Source organism: Petromyzon marinus, chromosome 46 (genome assembly GCF_048934315.1).
Source record: "Petromyzon marinus isolate PM22_M1 ecotype Great Lakes invasive population chromosome 46, UKy_Petmar_22M1.pri1.0, whole genome shotgun sequence".
Classification (NCBI taxonomy): domain Eukaryota; kingdom Metazoa; phylum Chordata; class Hyperoartia; order Petromyzontiformes; family Petromyzontidae; genus Petromyzon; species Petromyzon marinus.
The window spans coordinates 12,688,319-12,698,875 of record NC_133712.1 but is presented as its reverse complement, the minus strand read 5'-3'; the positions used below and the strand labels follow the sequence as shown (position 1 = coordinate 12,698,875).

Below are 10,557 nucleotides of genomic sequence, written 5' to 3'. Positions count from 1 at the left end.
TGGAAACGTGCTGCGTGGATACAAACTGAGCAATCATTGCAAGGACGTTATTAACCAAGTAAAGTCTTAACCGACTGTGACGTTTCCATCCTGCCTATGTCAGCTGTTATTTCCGACTGAGTACATCACCAGGCTAAATATCTGCGAGGCAGCCCAGGCACAGGAGGATCCCCGCCACCTCCGCTGGCTGGGATTGTCTCGTATTGACATTCTAATCTCTCACATTCATGTGCAAGTTCCTTCTCTAGCTCCGCCCACTTACCCTTGGGTTGAGCCCACCAAAATCCGATATAAACTCTTGTTGCAGCAGCAGCTCCTATGTCAGCAGTTCTCCTGCTGTGTCTGTTACACCTGATGACGATCGCTTGTGTTGCGATCGAAACGTCGTGATTTATTTTATTTTCTACCTACGTGACTTTACCGAAAGAACCAAAGAGTTGGATTCCTGCAGTCACGAAAGCTTCAAATCAACACTGACGTCAGTCTGTTGGTCTCTACTTCAGTAGGAGGGTGTCTAGATGAGTCTAAACCTGAGTGCATCTCAAGACATATTTACTTTAGAATCATCCCAAGTTGTAAAGCGCTGCACAGTTTTCACTCAGAGAGATGACAACTCTGAGGTGCGAGAAGGAACCACAGACAAGCGGGAAGGCGGTAGGCCGCCACCACCAACCACTGCCCAAGTTGTGCGGTCCTCTATATATCAGTGGTTTCAGCCAATGAACGAGTGTTGGTAGAGTAAGAGTCAAGTCTGTCGTGGGCAGAGGAGAGGCGAAAGGAGCCTCTCGCCTAAGCTTGCTGGGAGGCCTACAACCGGTGGATAGCTGCCGACAGTTCCAGACAGCAGGGGGCAGCAGAGGAGGAGCGACCACCCCACGGCGGGCAACATCAGTACGATATTTATTCACGAACACGACGGTGTTTGTACACGCGGGTTATCTTACACGCGGCGACACGCGGAGGAGGGGGGGGGGAGCTCCGTCTGCGGCACAGTTTTATCCTTTTTGGTAACTTATAAAATAAGAAGAGTAACAGCTTAAACTGCACGAGTTTTAAATAAAACGTGAAAGGGAAATCTAATGACTCTTTGCATAATAATATAATCATAATAATATGCACAAAAGTAGTGATGAGAACGGTATGGGGTTAGGAATATAATAGTAACAATAGTAATACACTCGAAGTTGCTCTGCTGCACCTGCCATCCACTTTTCTGTCCGGATAAAACCACCAACACTACCACGAGCAGCACCACCACTTAGCACCACCAGCACCACCACCAGCAGCGGCGGCACCACTGGCACCGCAGCAGCACCACCACTTAGCACCACCACCAGCAGCAGCAGCGGCGGCGGCATCACTGCCATCACCAAAGCACCACCACCATCACCACCAGTCGACCACCAGGGGGTGGGGGTGTGCGCCTGCGTAACGTGAGGCTCAGCCGACTGCGATGGAGAGACGCTCCCAACCCGCACCCGTCAAACGCAATCCGCAAAAACCACTGCTGCTGCTGCTGCCAGACGGGACATTTATATCGAAACGAGATGTGTCCCAGGAAACCGCGACAGGTTACACGCACGCAGAACATTCCGTTACATTGCAGTGCCGTGAGAGGTGGCGACGGCTCACGGGAGGCCTTTATCCAGCAGTGGATAGACCGCTGCTGCTGCTGCTACAATAACACCGACTGAATTGAACTACCCGAGTCTCCAGACACTGGGGTCACATTCACAATCCACCTCCTCGACCAAAGAATCCTGCTTCGTGAACACTGGAGCCACAGTGGACCATCCAGGATAGCCCTCTCGTGTGGATCAAGGGCTGCGGTGATGCGCACAGGAATCTCACCAGCTCTGCGCGTCACACCAGCCGTGCGTATCACAATCAGCCTTGCGCGTCACACCAGCCGTAGGAGTCACACCAGCTGTGTCACACCAGCTCTCCGTGTGACACCAGCTGTGTCACACACGGCTATGTGCGAGTCACGGTAACATCGGCTGTCTTACTACGTGTAACACTATACGTTACATCAGCCGTCTGGGCGCATGTCACACCACGCGTAACACCAGCCGTGTCCGACACCAGCTGTCCGTGTGTGTGTGTATATATAAAACACCATGTGCGGCACAGCTGTACGAGATGCCAGCTGTGTCCATAGGCGACACAACGGGGATGGGGGGGGGGTGCAGAGTGGGGGCTACCTGGCAGACCAGTGGGGCGGGAGGAACAGCAGATTTCACAGCCTTCAGGTCGATGGAGAGCAAGCAGCCCCCAGTCGTACGAGCAACACGCTAAACAACACCCTCGTGTACATCCATAGCACACTCCTCGTGTATTATAGACCACCAACAGCGCGACAACCGCCACCGCCCGCACAGCGTCGCCGTCCCGCTCCTCCCAAGTCCCTTTGCGCGCCGTGTGGAGCCGCCTCCTACCCAACCCCGCCCCCCCCCCCTCCTTCGCCGGCCACAGCACGGGGCCGGTCACGCGCGGTCGCCGTGCCGTGGCAGCTGCTGTCCCCCCGACGCCGCGCGTTTGGGGGCCGTGCCGAAAGCGGCGCGCAGCGCGACGTCCGCCGGCGAGGAGGCCCACGCCACCAACTGAACCTCGGGCTCCCCGGGAGAAGCGCCCGGCGCTTCGTCGGCGAACCGTCGGGCGCCGGTACCCACCACCGGGCGTGCGGGAGTGGAGAGCTGCACCGAGGTTTTGCCGGCTTCACGTCGGCCGTGTTGCCTGGCTCCTCCACAAAGTGGCGATTCCATTTAGCGCACACCCCCACTGCTCCACCCATCCCACCGAGCGTGTCCACTGGTGGTACCACCCCACATGGCCAGTGTCCCACACAACACAGCTGGTGACGTCAGCTCGGGTTGCCACCTCCGAGGTACCAAAACAACATATCATGGGCAGAAGAATAACTCGCATTGCCAGAAGAGGGGGAGAAGAGCGGACTCCATGTGAATATATGGCCTTGGGTAATTGGTGTATCGTCATTATTGTTGCGCAGCGACAAAACAGCGCGACTGTTAATGCCCCGGGAAGACTTTTGACAGATTTCCCAGGAGAGGCAGCTGTCGCTCAAGCGACAAAGAGTACCGTCCTGGGAAAACCGTGACAGGTGGCAACCCCAGTTGTCGCGGCGTGCACTCCTCCGCTTAGGGGTTGGGGGCGTTCTAACACTGCAAGGGAACGGCGACACCGATTCAAACACAGCCGTACGCCGCCACTCCTCTGCGCCGGCAATGCAACAACAAAAAACAACACACAATCCAGCTCGGCACGCGGTGGCCTCCCAACACCGGAGTGCAGCCTCGCGCCTCACCAACTGGCAACCGGGCGCCGGTGAGGAAAGCGGCATTAGACCGGTGCACGGGCACGAGAGGGCTGCAACAGGCCCACGAGGCGACGCTAATGCTGCTAAACGGTATAAAAGTGAACAACACTACAGCGTGGGTTTTGTTGTTGTTGTTGCGGTTTTGCTGCACAGCTCTCCGGATGCACTTACGGGTCAAACCACGCGTTGTTGTTGTCGTCGTCGTCGTCCTCGCTCGGCATGCCGCGGCGCCTCCCGCGGCGCCTCCCGTTTCCCTCCAGGTACTGGGAGCTACTTCAGGAACCGAACAGGAGAGAGAGGCTCCAAAGAGCAGCACGTGAAGAGAAAGGTCGTCGGTTCGTCGTGCTGAACAACGCGCGGCTCGACCCGGAAACGCACCGCAGAGAGAGCTGACGGAAGTGAACGTCGTTAGCTTGTAAAGCTTTCTGGAGGGAGTTTTTAACAGCCGCGATCTGCTTTCCGCGTACGTTTTAACCGTCTCCTTGAACAACGTTTCGTTATCGGCGATGCCGTCGCGAAATCACCAATGCGAAGAACACTTCCCCCGATCGGCGACGACCGCTCCCCGTTCCCGCCGCTGAGCGAGGTTAAGACGAGGCAGCCAAGTAAAAACAAACTAACACGACAATAAATGACAAGAATAACGATGACAATAACGATGGTGACAAGGGCACGGCGATTCTACGGGGCGTGCGAAACCCGGCGGACGAAAGCGCGGCTAAACCAAAACCCTCGCCGACGAGACGCTACACTCGGCACGCCAAACCCTGCGGCGGCGGCGTCTTCTCCCGGCGGCCGTTCCTCCACCCACCACCACCCCCCCCCCCTGCACGCAGGTTGACGCACGGTGGCATCTGCCGCTCCGTTGGGGAGTTCGGCAAGCCCCCGGGCGCAGCCTGGGAGACACCGGCACTCGCCGCGACCGAAGCGAGAGTCCGATGGTAGGCGGCGGCGCTGCCGTCGGTTCGTGTTGGGTGGATCTTGTCGCCTGCCTCCGTGTTGTCGCCGTGGCATCCCGGATGATGACAACGGAGAGCAAACGAAAGATGTTTTTCCGACACCTAAAAGTGCTCCTTTTTTCTCTCTCCCCCACACGAATGTCGGCAGCCAAGCAAGGCGTGGCGAGGGGGGAGAGGCTTCCCGTGGAACTCCCCCCCACCCCCACCACCCTTCCCCCAGACGGCGGCAAAGCGACAGTGACGACGAACGGGGTTAAATTAAAACGAGGAAGCGGCTCCCACTTTTACGACGACGTCACTCAGCGCTCGCGACCGGCTCGCCACTATTCATAACGACCAAACAATCGTGACAATTGTAACCAAATCACAGCAGCCAGCGGTGTCTGTCGCTGGTTTTAAAGCCACGGCCGGCAAGCGAGGGGGCCGAGCACCTCTCCTCCCCACTTCCACTTCCACCTTCCCCCCCCCTCCTCCGGCCATGTTCTTTTTTAGTAGAGGTTTTGACAGAGCCAGCGGGTGTCGGTCTCCACTATCGGTAGAAGCAGCAGCGAAGCAGTTTGCTTCAATGTTGGCGCTAGACTTGCATGATTTACTCTTTCGTTGTTGCGCCCGTTGCTGTTGTGTCCGTCGAGTGTTCATAACGCGAGTGAAATAAAAGCTGAGTAAGCGTGGCGGTTGATTCTACAGTGGATAGGTCCATGGCAGCTGCTCCGTCTCGCTCGCTCGCGCGCACACCAAGACAATGGTCCCTCGTACGGAGTTGACGCACGCTGCCGAGGCAAGCGCTGTTAGCGAGCGCCTTTGAGGACCGGAACGGCGCACAATGGGGTGGGGGGTGTAGCCAGCACCACGCCTGGCCGCCTTTATACGTCTCCCCCAGTCCTGATAATAACACAATGCACCAGGAACTCATTTAAGGCTGAGCTGACCAAGGGAAATTGAATGCGGGTTGCAAGGCTCATAGCCCAGTGCACTAACCACTACACACTATGGTTCCCCATCCCCACTTCCACACACACAGAGTCATTATTTGGATATCGTTTGGGCGTCTGGTAGACCAGGTAGGTTAAAAGTGACGGAGTAGCCACAGCCAGCCAGAGCGACAGCTATCCCAGACGTGGGTGCGGAGACATTTCCGGGTCGCTGAGCCAGTAGAAAACGGCTGAAATTAAGCTTTGGGCAGCAGAGGGAACGGGCACACCACTGGACATCTATGAAAAAGAGCTTCATAGCTCATCGGATTTCTCCAGAATAGAGATTCTGATTCACGCCGGACGTTAACACCGAAGCACCGAGCGACCCCTTCCACCGCACCCATCCCCGCGAGCGTTGCGTTCTGAAGTAATCGGAACTATGAGGAGGAAGAAGGGAGGTCACAGTTCTGCATCGGTATCACTGACGTCGTTTGAATGCGGCGAAGCCGTGCGCCGATCGACGGACCGTCCCCGCTGTCTCTCTTGCGGCATCCCCCGCGCGACGCCGATCGACGCCATCGGACCCCCCCCCGTGCAGCAGCTGCTGGCTGCTGGGGTGCTTTTTTTGCATTGTGAACGATGGGAGACTTATGGGAATGTTTCTCTGGAGAGTTCTCCTGATGTTGGAATATGGCTGAAATGATTTCTGTTTCAGGCAAACACTGCTAAATAAAAGTTTTCTATTTTTCTTTTAATATTACGTTCAGTTCACTCCTCCTCCTACTCCTCCTACTCCACACCCCCCCCCCCCCCCGTGCACCGAGGCCGGCACGCCGCACGGCTCACACGGCGCGGCTAGCACCAACGCCTCTTACAAAGACAAAACAGGACCAAGACGGCGGCGGCGGCGAACCTAAAAAACAAAATTCACGACGTCGGTCCCAAAACGCTTACCCCGGCCCCACCCCCCCACGTGCCGCCCCCCCCCCCCGCCCCCGTGGACCCCCACCTCTTCATCTCTCCACGCCGTTGCACACCCCCAGTGGCCGCTGCAGTCGGCTGGGCCCGCCGTTGTTACAAACCTCCCCCTCCTCCTCCTGTTCGCGAGCCGGACGCTCGACAACACCGCCGGCGCCCCCCATTGCCGCCGCCGCCGTCGCCTCGTCACCGTCACCGGTCTCCGTGTCCTGCCGGGGCCTCTTCAGGAGGGTGCTGGCGGCGTTGTCGTCCTCGGCAGCGTTGCAGCCGCTGCTGTTTTTGTCGCTGTTGCTGCTGCTGATGTTGCCGGCGGCTAAGGGGCCGTGCGTGGCGGCGGCGGCACGCGCGCCCGTGCCGCGCTCGGCCTTGCCGCGCCGCTTGCGCCGGTGGTCGCCGCCGCTGCCACCTGCTCCCTGCGCCGTCGCCGTGCCCGCCGCGCCATCCTCGCCGCGCTAGGGGGAGGGAACCGGCGAAATGCCGGAATCGCACCGTCAGTCTCGATTGCTCCGTCTGTCTCGCTCGTGCGCGTGACGCCTCTCCCATTCACTGCATTGGCCCAACGGGAGACCGTTGCGGAGGGCACAGCTAAAGGTGCCGCAGATGTTCACTCACGCCGCGGCTGGCGGAAGGGCCTCTCATTTAGAGGCCGCTCTAGACAGCCCCTCTAGAGCGTATTTGGCCTACTCGTCCAACGCTGGCCAGAAGCAATGGAAGACGTCGGAGTACCCACACTATCTGTACACGTGACCTGTCGATTGACTAACTACATCGTACCAGTTTCACATGCAGGCTATTGCGACCAATATTATCCATAACAGAGATTTAATAGAGTTTTTAATTTATACATTTACACGATCTAACCCAAAAATATATCAATATATATTTACGCGATCTAACCTAATAACCTTTATTACGTCGTAGCAACTTATACACTGCCGGGAGATCAAACCAGTGCCGTGTGGATCGCTCACATTTGCACCTCGGTAGCATCCCGCGATGTGGGTTTAAGTCAAGGGTCAGGGTTCACTCTAGAGGTTACCTATAGGGGTCAGGGCAGACCCTATGGCGCAGAGTTCAGCCACAGGGCTTTATGTACGTACGTTGAACTTATTTTGGACCGTACATAGGTGCGGGGATGAGCGTTTATTGTGGGGATCGTGGTTTACTCTCCATGTCCCCTCTAGGGGTTAACTTCACCCTTAGGGGTCAGGGTTTCATCATCAGAGGATCACATTTTATTTTAGACGTCCCCTCTAGCTGTCATGAGTTTGGGGGTCATGGTTTGTCCTCAGGGTCAAGGATGCCCTGGGGGAAGGGGGGTAAGGGGTTGATGCTAGAGGACACGATTCAACGTAGGAATCACGTTTCCATGAGATGTCACCTTTAGGGTTTGGGGCCAGGGTTTGGGGCCAGAGTTTGGGACCAGGGTTCCGGGTCAGGGTTCGGGGTCAGAGTTTGGGGCCAGGGTTTGGGGCCAGGGTTTGGGGCTCGGGATTGGGGCCAGGGGTTGGGGCCAGGGGTTGGGGCCAGGGGTTGGGACCAGGGTTTGGGGTCAGGGGTTGGGGCCGGGGTTTGGGGCTGGGGTCAGGAGTCGGGTCAGGGGTCGGGTTCGGGGCCAGGATTTGGGGCCAGGGGTCGGGGTCAGGGGTCGGGGTCAGGGTTTGGGGCCAGGGTTTGGGGTCAGGGTTTGGGGTCAGGGTTTGGGGTCAGGATCCGGGGTCAAAGATCGGGTTCGGGGTCAGGCTTCGGTAACCAGGGTATGCCCCCGGGGTCAGGGTCTGGTGCAGTCGGCGGTGCTCACGGGTCCGAAGGTGATGTCTCCGGGCAGCTGCTCCGGCTGCGCGGCCTGCAGCACCCTCCAGATGAGGCACGTCTCTTCCAGGCTCATCTCCAGCAGCCCGCCCTCCACCAGCAGCTCCGTTAGTTCCCGTGTTGTCTCTGCCGACAGCCGTCCCGACCCTGCCCCCGCCGGCGGTGGTGCCGGCGCCGGGGCAGCCGCGGGGTCGTTGTCTGCCTGGTCGGCCGTCGTCATCAGTGGCCACACCTCGTCCTTTGCCAGCGCTTGGCGAGCTTGCTCCTGATTGGTCGGAGAGTCAATCACACGGGTGGGGGGGGAGAAGGAAGGGGGAGGACGGCAAAGCTACATTCGTCAATTCATTCGCTCAGGAATCATCCATTAAGATTTTCCAGCTGACCGCGTAAATTAATTTTGTGATGCCGGGCCACGTGATGTCAGACGTGTGTGTGTGTGTGTGTTAGGTGTTTATTGCCGTGCTCACTGCACAAGGAAACTTCACAACCGCTTCCGATCCACACATACTGATGATGGCGTTCTATAAAGAGCATTGGTCAAAATGGTATTTAATTACATCTTTTCATTACTTAATTAATTTCGCGGGCAGTCAACGGTGATCGAGCTGAGACCGTCACCTCCCGGTTTAACCGAGGGCAACGGCCAAACCCCAGATTCGAACCCAGGGGTCACCTCGACGGCTCCGGGCCGGCGTTTTCCGTCACGCCCATTACGAACCCAAAATGGCCGTTACAAACCGCCCCCCCCCCCCGCCGCCGCCCAGCTCGCCCGGTGCCGCGCACCTGCCACCCGACGGCGCGCTCCGTGAGGTGCTGCAGCGCCTCCCCCTCGGCGAGCCTCGCCGGCAGCTTCTGCAGCGCCAGCAGCAGCGGCAGGATGGCCACGAGGCGCGGGCGGCGCGAGCGCTGGCAGCCGGGGCACAGGAACGGAGGCCCCGGCGCGCGCAGCAGTCGGTAGCCCGGCCCGTGGCGCCGGCCCGTGCCGGATCGCGGCACCGGCACGCACGTGCCGCAGTGGAACCAGTCCCCGCACAGCTCGCAGTGCAGCATGAGGCCGCGCGCCGGGCGCCGGCACAGGCAGAACTCCGCCGCGCCGGTGCCGGCGGCACCGTCGGCGGCGTCGCCGTTGTTAACGGCGACGCCCGGGTCGCCCGGTTGTTGCGGTCTCGGCGTGGGCCCGGCGAGGGCCTTGGGGGAGTGACGGTGCGGGCTCGAGCCGCTGGTGGGGAGCGGCAGCGCCAGTTTGCTGGCGTTTTTGGCGCGCAGCCGGCGTATGGCTTCCACCTCCCTCCTCTCGGCATCCTTCAGGGACTGGACCTGAGTGGGGGACGGAGAGCGTTGTATTCCGGTGAGGCTCGCTTAATAGCGGCGGTGGTGGTGGCAGTGCTGTTGTTGTGTAGGTGTGCGATTTGAAAGTTGACCTGGAAAAACTCGATAACCCATGAAAATAAATATATTAAGCCAACCAATGATAGTGACAAAGCAAGAATTCAGCCAAATAAAGTGCCGAAACTAATTTAATGTGATGGTTTCAGACAAAACCGCTGTTATCTTACAAACACACACTGTGCCTGTCCTGGGCTGTCTGACACTAGTTCAAATCTTGATTTAGGAGAAAATGAAAAATACTTTAAAACCGCATCGTAGCACTCTGGTGACGCCACTGTATTGGGACTTTCTACTTTGCCGTGCCTCCTGTCCGACCTATTTAGTCTTTTCACAATATTCTGCAGAGGCCACCGCTTCTGGTGTTGGCATTGCCAAATCTTGACGAGTGCACTGTAGTGCTGCAGCAGGGCATCTCAGGAGATCCACGTGGTTTGCTTCTCCTGACAAGCACATTGATCGGTTGTGCAGAAGTGCCACTGCGTTGGTGAAAGAACGTCGCGATGATGCCACTGGACGGCCATAATGACTCGCACTAAAATAACCTAAAAGACTCTTTTCTCATAAAGGAAGCTTCGCGCGTGTCCCGGACAATCCTTGCAAACGTGAAGTTTCATCTCAACGCATTTTCCAGGCGAAAAATTTTATATCAATAAACATTAAAAAAAAATTTCATCTGAATTAAAATTATGGCGGACCACACCCCTCAAACAGAATGGCGCCTTCCGCCAGCCCTCCTAACCCCCAGCGAGTGATGGCGTGCAGTCGGACCGTACCACCGCGTCGGGGTCGCGTGCCTCCTTGATTTGCCGCTGGAGGTCGGCGATGGTGACCTCGGCGGGCGGCGCTGCCTTCGGGTCGCCGGCCACTACTCTCGGGCGCCGCTTGCCGTACTCGCCGATGTCGGTGCGCGGGCTCAGCACCTGGTTTGTGCGAGAGTCGCGGACTCATGGGAGGGAAAATACTGGAGGCGGTTTTTGTATGTGAATGTCACACGAGATTGGGTACGGGGGGGGGATCTCACTTCATCACAACCTCACTCGTGAGCGAATGCCACTTCTGTCAGCCAGTTAAACACGAGACACTGCGCCCAACTTGGACTCGCTCAACAGAGGCGGTGGGGTCGCTCACCCACTGGACACGCCCCGCTCACCTTCCCACACACGCTCAA

General features: G+C 58.0%; 1 protein-coding gene across 1 annotated transcript in view; it reads right to left on the bottom strand.

The window, feature by feature from the left end:
• Positions 1-6,211: 6,211 nt before the first annotated feature.
• Positions 6,212-10,557, bottom strand: part of LOC116952378 (lysine-specific demethylase 5C-like) — a 28,937-nt gene continuing 24,591 nt past the window's right edge. The window contains exons 25-28 of the mRNA XM_032971669.2: positions 10,163-10,309; positions 8,784-9,317; positions 7,990-8,265; positions 6,212-6,640 (exon numbers count right to left, since the gene is read on the bottom strand). Coding sequence (XP_032827560.2) covers positions 6,224-6,640; positions 7,990-8,265; positions 8,784-9,317; positions 10,163-10,309 — 1,374 coding nt within the window. The 3' untranslated portion in view covers positions 6,212-6,223. The remainder of the gene's footprint in view (positions 6,641-7,989; positions 8,266-8,783; positions 9,318-10,162; positions 10,310-10,557) is intronic.